Here is a 23090-nt window from a genome sequence, read left to right on the forward strand (position 1 = left end):
ATTCTAGAACTGCGTAATTTGGTGTAGTATGGGTAATGAAGTCTTTTAGTTTGATGGTTAGCAAGGGTTCATAGAAATGAAACACCATGGACTACAACAGATCACAAAATCCTGTGAGGGAGAGAGAGTCAGAGAGAAAGACTGAGGGACAGAGATTGTACTGTCTCCAAGTCATGAAAAATGTGAAACTGCAACACCAACCCACTCACACAATCTCACTCCAAACCATTTCAAAAAGATAGCAGCCCTGCTGTATTTGTAACATCTTTGTTGCAAACTTAAATTAAAAATTATACACAATGGTACTCTTCCACCTCAACCCCTTAATCAGCTACATCATTTAATAAAACAAATGTGATTGATGTATAAACCAAACGGGGCTTCCATTTCTGCACCACGTTTGTTTGGTGCTGGTGAATTTTAGTAGCTACTCATGTAGCGTAAAGGCTCTCAAGCCCCCGGCAAAACAAATTTGGCCGTTTTGGTCCAACTAAATTTCAAATTCGACTGGACCTCTGACAGAGAAAACAATCACGAGCTACACTGATGAGCCAAAACATTATGACCACTCACAGGTGAACCGAATAACGTCGATCATCTCCGAACAAGCGCATGTGTCAAGGTCTGGGAGATTAGATGGTATGCAACAAACCAGTTCTAGTAGTCAACATGTTGGTTACAGGAGAAATGGGCAGGAGTAAAGACCTGAGCAACTTTGACAAGGGCCAAATTTTTACGGCCAGACTACTGGGTCAGAGCTTCTCTTAAACGGGAAGGCCTGTAGGGTGCTCCCGGTGAGCAGTGGCGAGTACCTACTGACAGTGGTATGAGGAGGGACAAACCACAAACCGGTGACAGGGTGTTGGGCACCAAAGATTCATCGATGTGTGAGGGCAATGAAAGCTATCCCATCTGGTCCGAACCGACAGAAGGTCTACTGTGGCACATGTCCCTACAGTGGGCACACAAGCATTGGAAGTAGAGCTGCGTAAAAAAAAAAAAATCTAAAATACTTTGCTGATTTTCCAGCCCCTCATATCGATACATTCAAAAAAGATTATTCATGGATTTATGTTCAATGTGTTCAGTGACACCAAGAATAATTAACATGTACTTGATTTTATGATGTTATGGCATCTACATTGCATTTGAGTTCAGCGTGTTCTCTGACACAAGAATACTTAAAATGCACACTACTTAAAATGCACACTATTTTCAGATGTTATGGCATCTACATTGCATTTGAGTTCAGCGTGTTCTCTGACACAAAAATACTTAAAATGCACACTATTTTCAGATGTTATGGCATCTACATTTCAGCTCAATGTGTTCAGTGGCACAGTGTGCACTGTGCAATGCAAATACCGTTCTAATAAATTATGGAAATTTTGAATTAAATAGTTTTGACTCAATTTGTCCTCCATTCCATCCATTATCCAAACCGCTTATCCTGCTCTCAGGGTCACGGGGATGCTGGAGCCTATCTCAGCAGTCATTGGGCGGCAGGCGGGGAGACACCCTGGACAGGCCGCCAAGCTATCACAGGGCAAACTTGTCCTCTCATTTTGAGAGGAAAAATAATGTGATGTAAATATTACACTACCCAGGTTGTACACAGCAAGTTGCATTTTCAGCTATATTTTTAAATTTACAGTAAATTACTATGTAGAGTATTGCAGTGTATCACAATCTGTATCATACTGTAATGTATCGTGATAAAATCGTATCGTAACCCATGTATCGTGATGCGTATCGTCCTTGCCAATACCCAGCCCTAGTTCAAACTGGACCATGGAGCAGTAGAAGAAGGTCGTCTGGTCCGATAATTCCGTTTCCTTTTTTGATCACGTGGATGGCTGTGTACGTGTCTAAGATTTACCTGGGGAAAAGATGGCACCAGGATGCACTGTGGGAAGACGACAAGCTGGTGGAGGGAGTATGAGGCTCTGGGCAATGTTCTGCAGGGAAAACCTGAGTCCGGCCCAGTGGACGTCAATTTGACATGTGCCACCTACCTAATCATTGTTACAGACCAGGTACACCCCTTCATAGCAATGGTATTCCCTGATGGCAGTGGCCACTTTCAGCAGGATAATGCACCCTGCCACACTGTACATATTGTTCGGGAATGGCTTGAGGAATATGATGAAGTGTTCAAGGCGTTGCCCTGGCCTCCAAATCTGCCAGATCTCAATCCGATTGAGAATCTGTGGGATGTGCCTGACCGACAAGTCCAATCCACAGCAGCTCCACCTCGCAACCTACAGGACTTGAATATCTGCTGCTAATGTTATGGTGCCAGATACCACAGGAACACTTCAGGGGTCTTGTAGCAACCTCAGCAGGTTGACGCTGTTTTGGCAGCACACAGTGGACCAAGAGCACATTAGGAAGGTGGTCAAAATGTTTTGGCTCATCAGTGTAGTCACTGATAGTATTTTAATTTCATCGTGTTATCATCAACCTTAATTGAGAAGGAATTTAGTTGTAATTACTTTTTTTAAGGATATTTTAGTCAATCATCATCTGCTTGAAAGTAAAAAAAGGGCGTATGACATATTTTCATCACTTTTCATTGACTAACACTGACACGCACGCACGCTTCAATTAAGGTGTCCATTTCCCTGGGATCAAGTCATTTTGTGCTCAACCACTCTTCAGTGCCCTTTCTTCAAAGGGTGTTGGGCATGGTAGACGGGTGGACATGGTAGAGCTGTAACTGCTAATCAAATCCACTTGGAAACAGCTAATTTGTTCAAGAATCTCAGACAAATGCATCTAGAACTGGAAGGCAGGTCCACAGACCGAACGTGAAACAGGATCCCTAAATGATAGTGGACTGCTGTAGAACAGCCATTAAACTCTTATGCCTCCTTAATTTAGTGGTTGTATCAGATGCACATGACTGTTGCCGTCTCATGACCTGGCACTGCAATCTGTCCTTTTCCTCTTCTTGTACTGTCGTTTAGATTTATTATGATGCACACAACTCTGGTCCGACAATGTACTCCAGTACATCGTCGGACCAATCTGTCACACAATAGCAGCGTGTAAACAGGCAACATCAGAGAACTTTGCAATTTTAAAGTCTTCAAGTCACCCTAACCAATCAAGATATAGTCTTTCACCTTCACTGACTTGGACCACACCAAATCAATATGCGGTGTGATGGCCACCCACTGAGATTAGGATTTGTGGACTGCTGGGAGGTCCCACCAACAGCCATGTAACTGATGAAAAGAATTTGGTCCATGTTAGTGGACACTTGAAGGAACATATTTAGAAGTTGCTTACGTGATGAAAAGAGAAGATAAGAACTCTGCTCAGAAAGAGGCACTTCTGCCTCAGTCAAGTACATTGACAGTAGGGGGCAGTGGGCCACACTGCGTCTAGAAAATGCCCCACCCCTGGTTGAGTTAGGGGTTTAGTACAACAAGGCAAATAGGCAGTCAGAGAGGCAGCCTGGCAGTCAGCCAGGCGGACCTGGGGAGCACGCACAGGTTAAGGGAAAGCTAGTTGTCAACAAGCTAATCAAACTGAGTGAGACAGTCAGACAGACAGGCAGCCATTTAATAAAGACGAGGACACCACTGGCTAGGAGTGAGACAGCAGGCGGACTGATATGGGTGGACCTTGGACCAGTGCCACCGCACACATGGATCAGCATGTGCTGGAACACTGTTGCATCACGGGCCTTCCAATCATTTTGCTGAGCTACTCCTGCGAGACTGACTGCTGCAGCTCAAAACTCAGTAGAGGAGCGGGGGGGGGGGTGTTGGGTGAAAGACTATGGCTGTTAGTCAGCTGATAAACTAACCAACAGGGCTCAAAGTACAGTAAGGAGACATAAACACACAGTGACACAAATAGGTTGCATGTGCACGCACATGCATATTTCGGCACACAAAATATTGGGTGTACGTGTGAGTGCTCTCACACACTTAGATGCATACACACACTGTGTGTGTGCGCATGAATACCAAAAATCCTTTGCACGATAGCTGTCCCAAGTGGCTTTAACCACAGGAACATCTAGACTTATCGTGGAGAATGTGAACTATTCCTACTTAACTGCATCCAAAACATTTCAAGTCCTCTCAGTAAACCCAAACTAAGCTCTGGGCAGTGCTGCCTGATCTATATATAGATGGCTGGGAGCTGGCTTTTCCTCGCTGCCCCAGATCTTGAGAAACCAGATTTTTCCACTTGGGAGGGAGGCTAGTGGCCTTTGCTGTCAACAAAGAGAACAGTTACACTAAATTCAGTGGAAAGCACAGAAACCTTCCCAGGGACACAGAGCCGCCTATCATCCTATAGACTGGAAATGGTTGACTTCTCATACCTGGGTACAGAACAGTTCAGCACGGCAGGGGCTATGCCATTTGAAACAAAGGATCTGATCTAAAATATTTCTCACACCAGACCTCTAATTGAAAACTTTAGTAAAGGTTTTTAAAGGGAAGAGTACCGAGTGCAGGTATGTTAGGTATGACAAGTGGGTATGGAGTTTAGGGAATGTTTGGTGGCTCAACAATCCTCACTTCCCAGAACCACCACCCTCTGTAATCATTCTTTAACAAGACAATCATCACAATACAACCATCAGTCTTGATGACACAACCTTGGGCATAATTCTCTTCTAAATACACATTATCAGCATCTCTATCAAGAACTAAGTAAATAACTAATGTAGACACTTGTATTATTCAATGTTTGGTAGAAAACTAAGATAAAAAGATGAGCACCACAGTGAACGTGCAGCAGGCCTGATTTCCATCGGACAACTGTTGCTCACATACCTAACGAGGATTCTCTTTAGGAGCTGCTGGTCTCCCTCAGTGTAGCCCGGCCAGTCCCTCTGGATGTCCTTAAACAAGGAGTCCTTCAATGTGAAGGTGTTGTCCCTCCCATTCAGGTTCGCCACCTGAAAGTTGAGACATGAGATTCAGCCACGAGCAATGGAGACTATACTGATACAGAAGAGGAACCAAGTATGCACACAGCCAGAACACATCATTAAGGTGCAAGACAAAATTTGCAAAACTAGAATTAAGGAGTAAGGTCTGTACTATATTGCTCCCAAGCACTAATTTATTTGCAATATTTCGATCAGTCAGATCTTCCTCAGGCCACGATACTGACACAGCCTTAAGTTAGCAGTTCAGGCCTGCATGTATATGTGTGTCTGTGACAACACGGTGGCAAAATGTGTGTGTGTGTGTGTGTGTGTGTGTGTGTGTGTGTGTGTGTGTGTACACAAGTAGGACCTGTTGCAGGTGGTTGTCCAGGGAGTCCTTGTCTTGTTGTGAGAGGCCATCTTTCTGCAGCCTCAGGATGAGCTCTGGCTTCCTATAAGGCTTGAGAGCCAGCAGGTGTGTGAGGCGCTCTCGGAGCGGCCTCTGCTGTGCTGCGCTTTTCTTCAACGTACTGCTTGAGATGATAACTGGCCGGGATGTCCGTCGCGATGGGGCAATGTCCGATAAGCCCGGGGCCGGCTTCCGGATTTGAACTTTTTTACCTAGAGTGTAGATGAGAGGCAGGTTTGATATCAGAGAAGTTGGAAATGGTAATGGATTTTGATAGATCAGGTAGGTCAGATGACAGAATAAACAGCGTTATACTTCACTAGAATCACAGATACTGTGATGATGCTGTCTGACTAGAGATTTCAATAATTCAATTTCACACTGTCTTACTAAATCAAAACCATAGCAGGACTATCACCAATGGCTATTTTGGTAATCGAGTATACTATTGATTATTCTGACGATTAATCAAATTTATCATAAGAAAAAAAAAGTACTTTAAAGGCTTTATTTTAGGGCAACAATATAACACAAGATTAACTCTGGTCGATAATTTACACTCTGGTTTGCCCCTGTTGCCCACTATATTGTAATATCTTCCTCTATGTGATTTGCCTTTTCTTTTTTTCTTTTTTTACTTCTGGTCCATTTTCTCTCGTCCCTGTTGGATTTACAGCTTTTAATGTACATGACATTGAGTATACAGAAAGACAGCAATCAAATAAACATAAATTTGTAGGCAGGATGATTCCTGTTGAGGTGCTGCACAATGTGCTGTTGTAAGCGAATCCAACTTTGCACTGTTAGCAAGACCACTGCATTTAAAAAAAATGGTCCCAAACTTTATAATAATAATAATAATTACATTTATATAGCGGCTTTTCTAGATGGCCAAAGCACTGAAATTTGAACATTTTCTGTCATTTTTTTGGCGTTTGCCTCTTCTTTTTGTTAATCTTCGCTTTCCTCCATTTTCATGACTCAAATAATTCGCTGCGTCATCGACATGCAACAGTAATGATCACCTGAACACTTCACTGCTGTTCTGCATGCCCAAGGATGTTTAGACATGCAGAAAGATATCAAACCGAGCTTTGAAGGCAGTAAATTGTAATCCAGACTTTTTTTGTTAGCTACCCCAGCTATTCGATTACTCATAAAAGCCCCAAGCCACAACAGTTTTTAAATGTTGACAGTAAGATATCACCCCTAGCATTTTTTAGCTACCTCTCCCAAGAAGGAAGCCACACAGTAGGGTTGGGCGATGTGTCAAAATTTTCCTACTGGCCACCGTCAGCCCAACAACTGGTGATTGCCATGGCCGGTGCGCACCGGCCATTTTCAGCGGTTGCAATCATGTAGGAGCTCATTGGGAAAAAGAATGCAAAATCTCCTATTTGGGAGTTTATTTTTATTTATTTTTTTGGACCCCCCCCCCTTTTTTTCCTCTCCCCAATCATACCCAGCCAATTATCCCACTCTTCCAAGCCATCCCGGTCTCTGCTCAACCCCTTCTGCCGATCCGGGGAGGGCCACAGACTACCACATCTCCTCCGATACATGTGGAGTCGCCAGCCGCTTCTTTTCACCTGACAGTGAGGAGTTTCACCAGGGGGACGCAGTGCGTGGGAGGATCACGCTATTCCCCCAGTTCCCCCTCCCCCCTGAACAGGCGCCCCGACTGACCAGAGGAGGCACTAGTGCAGCGACCAGGACACATACCCACATCTGGCTTCCCTGCCGCAGACACGGCCAATTGTGTCTGCAGGGACGCCCGACCAAGCCGGAGGTAACACTGGGATTTGAACCGAAGATCCCCGTGTTGGTAGGCAACAGAATAGACCGCTACACTACCCGGACAGGATTATTTTGGTTTTAAACTGGACACAACCGGCAAGCCGAAGGACCTAAATGAAGTAATGTGACCTCTTTGCAAATGAGTAGTGCTGGCAAAAGATTCTGAAACTACCAATTTGCACGAGCGTTAATGTGAAAATCTAATTTTACTAAAACATTACAGCCTATAGGCTACTCTTCCTCCATTAAACAAAATAAATCACCATGAGAGCTTTGTTAAACAATAAGTTGTAAACAAGGTTAGGTTAAAAAAGCTGTAGACAGGTTGAACAGCTCTCCGACATGATTTGGGGGGGGGGGTCTGATGACATTAGAGAAGGACGCCTCAGCTTGCAGCCTCCAAATGAATAAACAGTTGGGGATGATGTCACTATGTTATTAAATGATCAGGGTTCACAACTGCACATACAGTTTTTGGTCTAGTTCCCAAACATGAATTATGAACTGACGTTGCTTTTCAGCATCAATCGTTTCGACAGAAACCACTAAAGACGGCTAAATTTGTCAGTTACTCAGTGCAGTCACTGCCCTGTTTGTGAAACACTCGTCGGAAATCAGTGCAACAAGAACGTGCATGTAGCCCAACTCCCACTGCCAGTTCCTATTCACGCACGCTTTGAATTGCGCTTTACAGGTTAATTATGTACCGAGTTGAATTCTCAAGGAGGCAGACCATTAAATTAGGGGGGGGGGGCGAAAAAACAAAACAAAACAACTGCTGATTGGACTCAGCCAATCACTCATTGCCGGTATATATACACTCACCGGCCACTTTATTAGGCACACCCGTCCAACTGCTAGTTAACGCAAATTTCTAATCAGCCAATCACATGGCAGCAACTCAATGCATTTAGGCATGTAGACATGGTCAAGACAATCTGCTGCAGTTCAAACCGAGCATCAGAATGGGGGAGAAAGGTGATTTAAGTGACTTTGAACGTGGCATGGTTGTTGGTGCCAGACGGGCTCGTCTGAGTATTTCAGAAACTGCTGATCTACTGGGATTTTCACGCACAACCATCTCTAGGGTTTACAAAGAATGGTCCGAAAAAGAGAAAATATCCAGTGAGCGGCAGTTCTGTGGGCGAAAATGCCTTGTTGATGCCAGAGGTCAGAGGAGAATGGCCAGACTGGTTCGAGCTGATAGAAAGGCAACAGTAAATCAAATAACCACTCATTACAACCGAGGTATGCAGAAGAGCATCTCTGAACGCACAACACGTCGAACCTTGAGGCAGATGGGCTACAGCAGCAGAAGACCACACCGGGTGCCACTCCTGTTAGCTAAGAACAGGAAACTGAGGCTACAATTCGCACAGGCTCACCAAAATTGGACAATAGAAGATTGGAAAAACGTTGCCTGGTCTGATGAGTCTCGATTTCTGCTGCGACATTCAGATGGTAGGGTCAGAATTTGGCGTTAACAACATGAAAGCATGGATCCATCCTGCCTTGTATCAACGGTTCAGGCTGGTGGTGGTGGTGTAATGGTGTGGGGGATATTTTCTTGGCACACTTTTGGCCCCTTAGTACCAATTGAGCATCGTGTCAACGCCACAGCCTACCTGAGTATTGTTGCTGACCATGTCCATCCCTTTATGACCACAGTGTTCCCATCTTCTGATGGCTACTTCCAGCAGGATGACGCGCCATGTCATAAAGCTCGAATCATCTCAGACTGGTTTCTTGAACATGACAATGAGTTCACTGTACTCAAATGGCCTCCACAGTCACCAGATCTCAATCCAATAGAGCACCTTTGGGATGTGGTGGACCAGGAGATTCGCATCATGGATGTGCAGCCGACAAATCTGCAGCAACTGCGTGATGCTATCATGTCAATATGGACCAAACTCTCTGAGGAATGTTTCCAGTACCTTGTTGAATCTATGCCACGAAGGATTAAGGCAGTTCTGAAGGCAAAAGGGGGTCCAACCCGGTACTAGCAAGGTGTACCTAATAAAGTGGCCAGTGAGTGTATATATATATATATATATTTATTTTGGGGGATTTCTTCCCCTTTTTCTTCCAGTTGTATCCGGCTAATTACCCCATTCTTCAGAGCCATCCCGGTCGCTGCTCCATCCCCTCTGCTGAGCTGGGGAGGGCTGCAGACTTCCACATGCCTCCTCCGATACATGAGGAGTCGCCAGCTGCTTCTTTTCACCCAACAGTGAGGAGTTTCACCAGAGGGACGTAGTGTGTGGGAGGATCACGCTACCCCCCCCCAGTTCCCCCTCCCCCCTGAACACGCGCCCCGACTGACCAGAGGAGGCGCTAGTGCAGCGACCACGACACATACCCACATCCGGCTTCCCACCCGCAGACACGGCCAATTGTGTATGTAGGGACGCCCAACCAAGCCGGAGGTAACACAGGGATTCAAACCGGCGATCCCCGTGTTGGCAGGCAATGAATAGACCACCACGCTACCTGGACGCCCCATTGCCAATATATTTGTCCAATCAGTCAAGCCTACCACACAACACAAACAAACATCAAGGCATCAGTACTGAGCCATCTGACCGATAGTCATGTTTATTTTTGTTAACATCTCCTGCAGTTCTATGATGCTAGCTGGCTAAACATGCAGATGAGTCACAGAGACCTCTCACTCACTGGTCTTGCCTACCCTTGCTCTATTCTTCCATTACAAATCTAAACTCTCATCTTTCCCTTCACTCCTCAACCTTTTTTTCAGGTGAATCAGGCTCAGCTGAATCGTGCATTACCTCCCACTAAGAATAAAACACAGTTTGGGTCCACAGCAAACATGAACTAAACAATTTATGACTCATTGCTGAGGAGTGAAAAAACTAACACTGGTCTACTTTACTGAATGTCTTTTTTTATTTCTAGGCAATGAGGCAGTGCCGCTGCAGTTTTTAACTCGACTTTCGCAGGATGTGCTTTAGAATACAGGTCTGAAAGCAAAACAAGAAGCCTGTAAGTTGATGCGTTATGCTCAGTGACATCTCCCTTTTTCCTGTGTGTGTGTGTGTGTGTGTGTGTGTGTGTGTGTGTGTGTGTGTGTGTGTCTAAATGGCATCCATAGCTTTAGGGAAAGAAGGATAAGAGACTCATTCTCTCCAAGACACGATCACAGTGGGAGGTCAGCAGTGTGTACGCACGAGCTCAACTGCGTGCATGCATCTCACACACTATATGCTTGACTGGTGGGGACCGACCATCATCAAATTCAATAAGGTTCTGGTTACGGATGAAGCATGCTGGCAGTTTACTAGCTCTCTCCTATACAGCCCTAGGTCCAAACACTGTCTGGCCCAGTGGGAGACTGCTCATCAGGTCAGCGAGGCTATAAATACCTGAAGAACTTGTAAGGTTACAGCCAACAACGCCATCACTTTTTGGCAGCCTCATTAAGAAGCTTTTCACTCTTGAATTTCTATCGTCTGATGACAACGGTAACCGTCATATAAATGTTGACATCACCAACATCACGACAGGCGAACCAAATGGTAAAAATAGATTCTTCTTCAGCGTGCAGGCTCAACCTAAATCTCAGGAGAAACGTTCCGGTGAGAGTAAAAGGGCGTGAGGTGATCGTCGTGGATGACAGGTGGACAGTCCTACCCTCCACAGTCTGATTCATTTCACATGGTAGTTATAGGTTTTATCATTCATGCAGGTGTGTGCGAATCTTGTGTTTCTGTGAGTGAGACTGAAAATGGTGACTGACGTATGTTAGCTAGATGAGTCTGTGCATGCGTGCACCACGGCTCCTCACCTACGTATCTTCCCCCAGGCTTGATGACGATGGCACCCCTGCTGCGGGTCTCCTCCTCGGCCTGGGCCATGCTTTGCCTGGCCTTCTGGTAGGAGTCATCTGTAGCACATACGGTGATCTTGTCCTGGATCCCCGCCAGACAGTCCAGCTGAATGTTTCCCTCACTGTCAAGACACAGACATGAAGATCACAAAGAAAGCAATGAGGAGGAGTGGAAGGAAGTTGAAAGAGGCTAAGAGCAAAAGAAATTGAGGGGAAATGGATTCAGCAAAGAGAAAAATGCAACTCTCTAAGACACTAAATCTTGTATGAAACGTCGAAATCAATGCTATAAAGCTACTAGTTTCAAAGAAAAAAAAAAGAATCTTTACTATAAAGAAGTCATCATTTATAATAAACTACTCCTTAGCTGTGCCATTCCCATCTAACTAGCACAACTGACATCAATGATAAACACCCTGAGGGTATCACTTTTACTCTTTTTTTCTTTCAGTTTTCATCAAACTGTGGATTCCCACATTACAAATCACTGCTGCATCAAATCCTATTTTTTTCATGGCTCTACCCCCCCCCCCCCGATTCCCCTCTACTTTGATGAGGGTTTGGCAGAAGATGAGATGGAGCTGGCAACCGTCCTCAATAGCTGGGCTCTGTCGTTGGGTTTAGATTGGAATTAGAGGCTGATTAGGATCCAGACAGAGATGTGGATGAACTTCAATTGACCCCCTTTTTGACGTTTTTTTTGTCAGGATGAAGGTGTCGGAAACTCGACCGCTGGATGAACCAACGAATCCACTTCCTTCTCATTTTCACTTTTCTGGTCCCTTTCCATATGAACACATATGTTTGGTCCCCGTTCACGTAACTCTGTCAGCATTTTCACCACCTCAGTCAGGCCAGGGACACAGAAAGCACGAGAAGAGAGCTTAACCATCGGAATAAGAGCTTTCCATTTACCAGCTGCCATCTGGAGCTCCATTCTGCTAGTCAGTGAACTCTCTTAAGAATCTCACAGAGACATGGTAATTTGGCTCAGATCCAAGCTATGCCGAACAAATAAACGGATCTGCATGCGAGTGCCCCCACCAAACTATGCTGTCCAAGCATTACTGACTTCCCTTTTCCTCCCGTTTTAACTACACAGAGCTAAAAAAAAAAAAAAAAAACAAAAAAAACAAACAAACAAACAATGAACAGCAGGGTATGGAGAGAGAAGATGATGTGGCAGAAATCCCACGAGATTCCTTGAGAGGTGGGTGCATAGTCACTGAATGCAATCAGGAAAGGACAAAGGAGCGAGTGTGTGTTTGTGTGTGTGCACTTGTGTGTTTGTTCACCTGGTGATGTACTGCTGGATGCAATCGAAGCTTCCCTGGGGGTTATCTCTGCCCACATTAGACAGGTAGAAAGTAAATGTTCGCAGCTCATTTGGATTTTCTGACCGTGGTATTGAGATTTTCTGTTGAGGGCAGAGAAAAACACATTCAAAACCTCAAATGAAAGAGAGTGCTCCTATTCTAATGATTTCGCAGAATTATCGAACAGCAATAGAAAATAAACTGAAACGCATCACAGGGTGATTATTATTGTGACAGGGTCGCGATAATACATTTCCCATTTTGAAATAACATAATTTACATAACCTTAATTTTTTTAAAACCCCCCCTTTCCTCCCCAATTGTACTTGGACAATCACCCCATTCTTCAGAGCCATCCTGGTCGCGGCTCCACCCCCTCTGCCGATTCGGGGAGGGCTGCAGACTACCACATGCCTCCTCCGATACATGTGGAGGAGTCGCCAGCCGCTTCTTTTCACCTGACAGTGAGGAGTTTCGCCGGGGGGGGGGGGGGATGTAGCGCGTGGGAGGATCACGCTATTCCCCCCAGTTCCCCCTCCCCCCAAAACAGGTGCCCCGGCCAACCACAGGAGGTGCTAGTGCAGCAACCAGCACACATACCCACATCCAGCTTCCCACCTGCAGACACGGCCAACTGTGTCTGTCGGGATGCCCGGCCAAGTCGGAGGTAACACGGGGATTCGAACCGGTGATCCCCATGTTGGTAGGCAATGGAATAGACCATCACACTACCCGGACGCCATGACCTTAATTTTCAGACACATTGGTCACAAACTGTTTTGTGCCTTAGACTATAAACTGATAATCACCTGGCATATGTGCAAAGTCTCTCAAGTTATTTGAATTTTGATAGAAAATTTCAAGACCTTTTATTTGTTTTGCCAATTCTTTTGACCAATTTCTTTTTTTGTTTAATTCCCCCCCACCACCCCCACACTTTTATAAGCCTGGACACTGTCAAAACCAAATACTTCTGATAACTAAATGGCAAGCAAAACGCTTGTTTCAAAGAGGAATATGAATGATTTGTCTTATACAAATGTACAGCCTAAAATATTTGTCATGTCTTCTTAATGCATTCAGCACTCTATAAACAAATGCCAGTTGTGTAAATCAAACCAACCTTGGCCTCGACTTGGCAGAGCTCTGAATTTAGACCCGGGGCATCCATCAACAGCACTGAAAGCTTCACAGAATATAGCTCGCTAGCATCCACTGCCTTGTTTGCCTTCCGCCCATCTATGGGTGCTGTGCCCTCGTGACACATTTCGTATGCGCTAGTATGTCCTATGCAGGGCAAAGCCTTGCCCGCTCCCTCTCTTAGCTACCGGAACAATACTAAAGAGGACCTTGGAGGTAGATTACAAAAGTGGAGGGGCTATGATAAGTATTTCAGTAAGCTTTGGCCTTCAACTAAGTAATACATAGCCCATTGCACCCCCATAATTACCTTCCTCCCACACTACAGGTGTTGTGTAGAAAAAAGAAGGCGATAGAATTACAGACTCGTTGTGCTGCAAAGCACTGCATGTTTCCTACCACTGTCCAGTTGCTGGATATTGTTGTTGTTGTTTTTTTTCTAAGGGGAGAAATAATTTGACAAATGGCCACCGAGATGCAGATCTTTCCTGATGTTCTTAACTCGCACGGTGAGAAAGGAAAGAGTTATAAATCCTTTAGTGCAGTGCTAACAAGCATGCCAGTAATCTTATTAGGAGAGAAATGGCGAAGGAGGGAGCTGAGAGGATACTCTGTGAAACTGAAATTCTCTCGCATTTGAGCATAACGTTCACCTAGTACAAAACAGCTTATTCGTTGTAAAAAAAAAATTAAAAAATTAGGATATCCTAGCACAAAGCATATAAAAAAAGAAGGAAAAAAATCAAACTTGTTTGAAAAGTCCAAAAAGAAGAATCCTGCAGGAGCGAGGGTGAACTGAAGCAGGTCAAGGCCAAGGATTCAACAGATTCAAGATCCTTTATTGTTACGTCTCTAAGTACGAGAGAGTAAAATTCTTGTGTTTCGGCTCCTCAACCCTGCAGCAACAACAGCAATAAAATAACAACAAAACAAACCAAAAAATTAGTAATAATAAATAGTGTGTGGTGTATGTGAAGTGTTGTGTGTATGTAGGCTCTGCCTTAATAAATGTGCATATGTGTGCGTGTTTGTTTGGATATTTGACACCAGGGAGACAGATGTGCTCATAGGAAGGGGAGTGCCTTGATCCCTCTTGGTTTGCTCTGCTTTCCTGGGTCTGAATACAAATTGTGTCACAGCTTGTGCATTACACTGACCCAGGGTTACAAAGGAAAGACGGAGCTACCCGCGAGACTGAGTTTTGGGAAGCCTCAGCCTAGGTTCCCTTGACTAACTCCTTCCTCGTGACCCGAAAGGCAAAACCTAACCTAGATCGGTGGCTGAGCCGGTGACTCAATAACTGGCTCCTCCGTCAGTGCCGTGGCCGACATGCTGCCTGGCTGCAGGCAGCTCGGCTCTGTTTACCCAAGGTCCCAACACGTGTGAAGCCTGCAGGTGGCCCACTATAAATAAACACCATGTCCCTACCCTGCCTTTCTGTGAAGCCCTGGGCTCTCCGCTACATGACACGCTTCGTTCCAGTAGAACAGAACGCTCTCTGACTCTCGCTGCAGCCTTTTACAGGGCAGTCAGAATCGAGATGACATTTTAGTCACTTTAGTTAAATGCTCTCATCTAGACCGACTCGCAGTGCAAGCACAGACGAGTTACTGAGGTGGCATAGGCTATAATCGCAGCTCTAATAAATTTTTGATAGCTTGCAAAAGAGATGCGTTAAAACATCATAATTTTTATATACTTAAAAATTACAATATTGCTGGAGTTAGAATTACAATATTAGTTTTGGGACATTTGGAGCCCTAAAGCAATGCTCTAAAAGCCAGGTGAAAACCAGCCTCGAAAGGCCTGTCATGTTGCTTTTACCATAATAATCACTTACATCTGTTTAAAATGTAAATGAGAAGAAAGGTACTTCAGTTTCATCTATTATTAATTATAATCATTAGTGGCATTTCATATTAAAGAGAAGGACAACAATAACATTTTATATCCTTAAGCCACACACAAAAACACATGCACCTGTGTCAATGGACCCCCCCCACCACCACCATCACCAAAAAATAAATACATAATTGAAACCTATTGCAACATTGGAGGACTTTGTTTTACAAGTGGATTACAGAAATTAGCCTACATGTGCTCCGTTTCACCAGTAAATTAGAAAATCAGAATCGGGTTTATTGGCCATGTAGGTTTGTACATACATGGAATTTGACTCCGGTTTCGTGGCTCTCTCAGCATACATAACATAGAACAATGACACTACAACGCAACAATCTTCAAATATATACACAAGGATTGACTATATACAGGTGAAATAAGAGGTGAGGAAGTGCAATGGTGTTGTGGATTGTAGAGTCATACACAAAAAAAAAGGCGTGCAAATATGCTACTGAAGGTTGGGTCTTTGTATCAACAAGATTTGCTGGAACGTGAGCAGCAGTGACTACATCCATTTTATCCTCCTGTAACACCGAGGAACAACTTAAATGCAAGCAGTCATGCCAGCAATTTTCTGTCTGTGAATAGTCATGCATTTGCACATACACAGGGGAGAAAGGCTGAATGCGCGTGTGTGAAACCAGAGATGATTAAGAGGCAGAGGAACTGACTGAAAGGCAAGGCACAGGAGAGTGACTCAGTTGGCTCACTGACTCACACGGTACAGGATAAGAGGGTGAGAATCAGGGAGGCAGGCCGGTGGGGCTGTGGCTCCTCCACACAAATATGGCTCACGTCTACGTTGATTAAGCTTGAGAATGTTGACATCACTTATTGTGTCGCTTTAATAACTTTACTCACACCTAGAGCAAGTATGGTTTCCAAAGAAAACGAGGGCACACGGCGTCCGGGTAGCGTAGTGGTCTATTCTGTTGCTTACCAACACGGGGATAACCGGCTCAGATCCCCATGTTACCTCCGGCTTGGTCGGGTGTTCCTACAGACACAATTGGCCATGTCTGCGGGTGGGAAGCCAGATGTGGGTATGTGTCCTGGTCGCTGCACTACTGCCTCCTCGGATCGGTCGGGGTGCCTGTTCGGGGGGGGGGAATGGGGGGAATAGCGTGATCCATCCACGTGCTACGTTCCCCTGGCGAAACTCCTCACTGTCAGGTGAAAAGAAGCGGCTGGTAACTCCACATGTATCGGAGGAGACATATGGTAGTCTGCAGCCCTCCCCGGATTGGCAGAGAGGGTGGAGCAGTGACCGGGACGGCTCGGAAGAGTGGGGTAATTGGCCGGCAACAACTGGGAAGAAAAAAGGGGAAAAAATCCCCAAAAAAAAGAAAAAGAAAAGAGGGTACATGCTGAATACCGCAACATCGTGTGTCCATTTTCCTACTCTTTGGGCAAGTTTTAGGAAGAACTTCATCTTCCAGAGTGCAATGAAGGTAAAAGGAGAATGTTGTCGACTACACATTAGATTGTGATGGTGTCATCATTTTGTGTGCCCTGTAGACTTGATCCATTTACTACAGTGATGGTAGAGAGCATATTGAATGTGACGCATTTTCATAGATCATAGAACTGAAATTGATGTCGTCCCCAAGTGCCTGTGACAGCATACATACAAGAACTAACAAAGCACAGATTAGTATGCACAGTTCTGCACTGTGACAGTACACAAATGAGCAGTTTATCAAAACATGATCTCAGCTCTCAGGCACTCTGGTTGTTCAGCTGCCCTTATCTCGCTCATGAAGAATCTAGTTCAGGAGTGGCTAACCATGTGCCATGGAGAGCCGTGTGTATGCAGGTTTTCATTCCAGCCGGACTCCACACCAGGTGATTTCACTGATTAGCAACCCTTCAACCAAAGAGGAAGAATGCATCAGTGAAATCACCTGGGGCCTCATGTATCAATCGTTACTATGGGCAAATTTGTGCGTACACACTCATGGGATTTTTTTAGCCCTGAAATTTGTCTCAGAGGCCAATGTAGAACCTGGGTAACCCCAGAATTTAGACACCAACTGGCTAACACTGATGTCTTTGCAGGCCTGGGGGATTGCTCGTTGCAAGAGGTAGACAATAAATGTTAGGAGGAAGGAATTAGAAATAACCATCATGCCTTGCTGCTGACTGTCAGACAATCTTGAGGGCTAAAAAATTCTATGGGCATGTACACAAAAATTTGCCCATAGTAACGATTGATACATGAGGCCCCAGGAGTGGAGTAGGGTTTGAATGAAAACCTGCATACACACGGCTCTCCATGGCACATGGTTAGCCACCGTTGATCTAGTTGTTTAGGTTACTTGGCTTGCTAGTCGGAGTTAGTACCTAATCCACTAGCAAACCTAACTTATAACGAATTATGTAGAAGCACTGCTCGTTTAAGAACATAGGCACATTTGTAATTTGTGATAAGGCTATACAAATAAAATTGACTTAACATGCCTTTTCAATGAAATAGCCTACCACAGTCTATGCTGTATCACATAAAAAGATTTACTGTAGCTATATAATCGCCATACTAGGCTTTCATAGCTGTCCATACAAAATAAATAGGACCAAGAATACAGACATGGTCCAGTAGTTGTGCCACAGATTTCAATCTCGATCCAAGGATCTGCCTTCATCGACCTGGGAGTAAAAGGAGGCAAAGCTTTCCCTTGCGTGTACCCGGCTCCTTCTCAATAATCAATAAAAACACTTAAAAGTTGAGTTAAAAGTCCCCTTTGGAGAAAAAAGTAGTAAGTTGTGAATTATGTGAATTTTACTGGAATACAAAAAGACTGTGAATGTTGTGTGAAAATTCGTGGTGAAGGTGAGAAGACACCTGGCTAATCTAATTATTCATGCTATAATAATAATGATAATAATAAGGGGCATCTGGGTGGCGTGGCGGTCTATTCCGTTGCCTACCAACACGGGGATCACTGGTTCGAATCCCCATGTTACCTCCGGCTTGGTCGGGTGTCCCTACAGACACAATTGGCCGTGTCTGCGGGTGGGAAGCCAGATGTGGGTATGTGTCCTGATCACTGCACTAGCGCCTCCTGTGGTCGGTCAGGGTGGCTGTTCAGGGGGGAGGGGGAACTGGGGGGAATAGCGTGATCCCCCCATGTGCTACGTCCCCCTGGTGAAACTCCTCACTGTCAGGTGAAAAGAAGCGGCTGGCGACTCCACATGTATCGGAGGAGGCATGTGGTAGTCTGCGGCCCTCCCCGGATCGGCAGAAGGGGTGGAGCAGTGACCAGGACAGCTCAGAAGAGCGAGGTAATTGGCCAAGTACAATTGGGGAGAGAAAAAAAGGGGGGGATACTAATAATAACAATAATAAACTCAAACATTTTTTGATTAACTAGATACACCCGAATTAAGAGCAGGCATGACTTATTTTCCCCCCTTTAAATCACTAACAAAGTGGCTTGCTCTGAATAATACCAAGTCTCCAATAGAATAGTGGCTGTTTTGCATACAACTGTACTAATGACCAGAAAGGCAAACCGATGTGGAGCAGCTCTCTTGCTGAGCTATCACCGGTCCTGCCCTAATGATCTACCATAGCCAAAATCAAGCCCACTCAACTGACTACTCTGTCCTGATGCTGGACAAGGTTCACCCAGCTGTAAGCAGTGGAACGTCACGCTAACGTGCCACTGTTAGCCACACTGCTGTCTCCTCTCTATAAAGACCAGAAAAAATTCACATAAAAAAATTAGTTATGCTTTGTAAAGTCAAAGACTTGCAGGGAACAGCAGATGAACAAGTATTCAAAGCTTTTTGGGCTTCAACATGCTGCTGCCAACTTAAACAAGAAAACCAGACTAAATGCAATGGAAATACTAAAAGCGCACATCATTAAGTGCACAGAAGAGTGTTTAAACAATAGGTGAATAAAGAACAAATGCTCCAAAGCACCCACTCCACAAGATGTAACCCCCTTATTACCACTTTTCCCACCAGAGCAAGGGGTTTTTAAATAGTCTGTTCAACTGCCCACTGCTTGTGGCCAGTTTCATCCTCTCGTTCTGCATGTTGTCCTGAAAACAATGCCTCTTTTCATGCTGGGGTCGCTGAAGAGAACTGGCCCCTCACCACAGCTCCTCTAGTCCTCACTCCACGGCCATAATTAATGAAACGCTAAAGGAGAGAACAAATCAGAGAGACAGAGGAAGAGGGCAAGACAGAGCCAGAGAGCGACAAATGGAGACAAAGAAGTAGTGGAGGGGGTGTCAGGGTGGCGTAGCGGTCTATATTCTGTTGCCTACCAACATGGGGATCGCTGGTTCGAATCCCCGTGTTACCTCCGGGTGTCTGCGGGTGGGAAGCCGGATGCGAGTATGTGTCCTGGTCGCTGCACTAGCGCCTCCTCTGGTCAGTCAGGATGCCTGTTGGGGGGGGGGCAGCATGATCCTTCCATGCACTATGTCCCCCTGGTGAAACTCCTCACTGTCAGGTGAAAAGAAACAGCTGGCGACTCCACATGTATCAGAGGAGGCATGTGGTAGTCTATAGCCCTCCCCGGATTGGCAGAGGGGGTGGAGCAGCAACTGGGATGGTTCGCAAGAGTGGGGTAATTGGCCATATACAATTGGGGAGAAAAAAAAAAAGGGGGGGGAATCCAAAAAAAAAAAAGAGAGAGAGAGAAGTAGGGGAAACAGTGGTGGCCATGGCTCCATTTCACCATTGACCATCAGTCTGTCACAGTGTTGAACCAGACCGGACTAATACAATGGACAATGGTTGTGGGCCGAAGTAAGACAATAATGTGTCACGTATCTGTTATCATTTACACACACACATAAGCAAAACCACACTTCTTCACATGATGTCAAAATGTCCTTGGCCACTTTTCGGGCCAGGCTTGCACGTGCTAGGTAAACAAAGAAAGGGTACAAGTAGGCCTAAACAACCAGGTCAGGGTTTCCCCAGCATGTAGGTCAAACCTTTTATGAGGCTTACAAACAGGAAGATCAGAAACTCAGGTTGTCAGAGAAGATAGATTTTCTTTCCAGGCAGCTTTTAAAAAGCAGCATCTTCCTTTCTATATGGTACCTGCTTTTAATTTTGCAGAGTTGTGCTCGGCTCTTGTTACATTATGCCAGTCATGCCTGGTAAAAGGCTGACCATAATGGGATGAAGGAATATGGGCTCAAGTGTGCCACTTGGTGACATGATATACATTTAGTTACGTCACCACTTTTCATACTCGTTCCAGTCAAAGAAATGCATTATTTGACTATTCAAACAGCCAGTAAAAATATTAGCTTTTCCACCATCTAATCTCCATCGTCGATTAGCCTGTTTAACCCTGATAGTGTGTAATTGCATATGTGTGTGTGTGTGCATGTGCATTCCCTTCCCTGTGCAACACATACTGGATAAAGATGACTCAGGCAGGAGATTCAGCAAAACAAATAATATAAAAACGCTATTCTTTCTGTGCCATTTCTTACAATCTGAGCAAGGGGCTTATTGAATTAGGTCCTATCTGAACATGGGCTGATCAAGTCATAGCCTACACAAAACAGACAGAGAAGGTTTGACCACAGAAGATGGTAGAAAAAGAACTTTGGCCCTTAGGAGAAAAAAAATCCCCATTCCACGATGCTAGTTAAAAAAGTAAAAAAGCATGAAGGGTGGAGCCTGCCTCAGAAAAGACAGTACTGCAGTATACTGCACTGCACTGCACCTTCCCAGTTTTACACACATACACTCACAATATATACCTTCAGCGACACTGGCAAGGTGACAGAAATTGCATCAATGTGCACTGAGGATTTGTGTGGTTGGAAGTCCAGGATGCCATCAGTAGAAATCGGCCTTACTAACACTAAACAAAGGTGAGCAGGTTCAATTAAGACTTTGTGACAAGTGAGAATCCAACAGAAAAGATCCCATTTTTATCAGCCAATTGTAAGTTTTACCACTCGAAAATTCTATCTGGCTGAAAATTCACAAACCTAAGCCGCACTGCTGACATGCCAGTTTAGAAGATCCACAAGACTGGAACTTGTATTTTCTCATTCTTTTTTTTTTTATATCCCCCCCCACCCCTTTTCTCCCCAATTGTGCCCGTCCAAGTACCCCACCCTTCCGAGCCATCCCAGTCGCTGCTGCACCCCCTCTGCCGAGCCGGGGAGGACTGCAGACGACCATGTCTCCTCTGATACATGTGGAGTCGCCAGCCGCTTCTCTTTACCTGACAGTGAGGAGTTTCGCCAGGGGGGGATGTAGCACGCGGGAGGATCACGCTATTCCCCCCAGTCCCCCCCCCCCCCAAACAGGCGCCCTGACCGACCAGAGGAGGCGCTAGTGCAGCAACCAGGACACATACCCACATCTGGCTTCCCACCTGCAGACACGACTAAATGTCTGTAGGGACGCCCGGAGGGGGGGGGGGTTCTCATTATTATCCAACTTGCAGCATGTGTGATGGCGTACCTTAGCTCATATACAATTTCTAAAATGATTCAAAGTGACTGACATCAGACAGGGCCATGAACCAAATTGCCCAAGACCTCATCTTTCACATCAAAATTGAGTAATGCTTCGTCAAAATAGCTAAAAAGCCTCAAGACAACATACAAACACACAGCAAACAAACCCAATCCTGGCTTTTGAATTTGACCGTTTTGTTGTGCTTCTGCCGACAAAGCATTTGTAAAATACAAGCACGTAATGAATACAGTGATATTCTCAAATACATTTAGTGTTAAAGAAAATGTATTTTGATACTAAGCTCCCATAGGCTACAATTTGGGCAGCCTGATTTAGAAAGATCGATGCTGGAGGGGAAGCATGTGACTGAGCAGTTGCCTTGATATTTTTTCTTTTTTAGTCAATTCTTTTTTCTTTTGAAACCCCCCCAACTGTATCTGGCTATTTACCCCACTCTCCCGAGCTGTCCTGGTCGCTGCTCCACCCCCTCTGCTGATCCAGGGAGGGCTGCAGACTACCACATGCCTCCTCCGATACATGTGGAGTCGCCAGCTGCTTCTTTTCACCTTACAGTGAGGAGTTTCACCTGGGGGACGTAGCGCGTGGGAGGATCACGCTACCCCCCCCTGTCCCCCGCCCCCCCCGAACAGGTGCCTCGACTGACCAGAGGAGGCACTAATGCAGTGACCAGGACACATACCCACATCCGGCTTCCACCCGCAGGCACAGCCAGTTGGATCTGTGGGAATGCCCGACCAAGCCGGAGGTAACACGGGGATTTGAACCAGTGATCCCCATGTTGGTAGGCAACGGAACAGACTGCTTCGCTACCCGGACGCTCGATATTTTTTCTTTTTTAGTCAATTCTTATTGGTTACAAGGCAATGTCTGTCAATACTGGTAACATACACCTACATGTTAGAATATGGAGCAACAATCCGGTAGCACATTTATCGTTGTTTGGTTATGGCTTAGCATTTCAGGTTCTACTTTCCTCACATTTCCCCCCCCCCCCCCAGTTGTTTTCCATATCGGGTATTTACTGTGCTACTTTGTCCAACTGAAGGATTTGTTTGAAGAAAACAAAACACAATGAGGTTATTTCATTCCAGCTCCGTCCAGTCAAGTTATGAACAAAAAGGCTTTGCCAGGCTCTGCCAACATGGAGATCATGCTCTTAACAGTTCAGATTAATTGACAAATTTCCAAGTCACTTGATGTTAATTTCTTTATCCATTCATGAACTTTAGTTAACAAGATGGCTTTTCTTTTCTTTCTTTTTTTTGCCATTTAAGAGGAAAACACCAGGTCAGTCAGTGAGGGGTGAGA

General features: G+C 45.1%; 1 protein-coding gene across 1 annotated transcript in view; it reads right to left on the minus strand.

Annotated features, from left to right (window-relative positions):
- Positions 1-23090, minus strand: part of ell (elongation factor RNA polymerase II) — a 51173-nt gene that overhangs the window by 9034 nt on the left and 19049 nt on the right. The window contains exons 3-6 of the mRNA XM_056277176.1: positions 12249-12370; positions 10912-11075; positions 5268-5518; positions 4800-4924 (exon numbers count right to left, since the gene is read on the minus strand). Of these exons, the coding sequence (XP_056133151.1) occupies positions 4800-4924; positions 5268-5518; positions 10912-11075; positions 12249-12370 (662 nt within the window). The remainder of the gene's footprint in view (positions 1-4799; positions 4925-5267; positions 5519-10911; positions 11076-12248; positions 12371-23090) is intronic.

This window comes from Lampris incognitus, chromosome 3, assembly GCF_029633865.1.
Source record: "Lampris incognitus isolate fLamInc1 chromosome 3, fLamInc1.hap2, whole genome shotgun sequence".
Classification (NCBI taxonomy): Eukaryota; Metazoa; Chordata; class Actinopteri; order Lampriformes; family Lampridae; genus Lampris; species Lampris incognitus.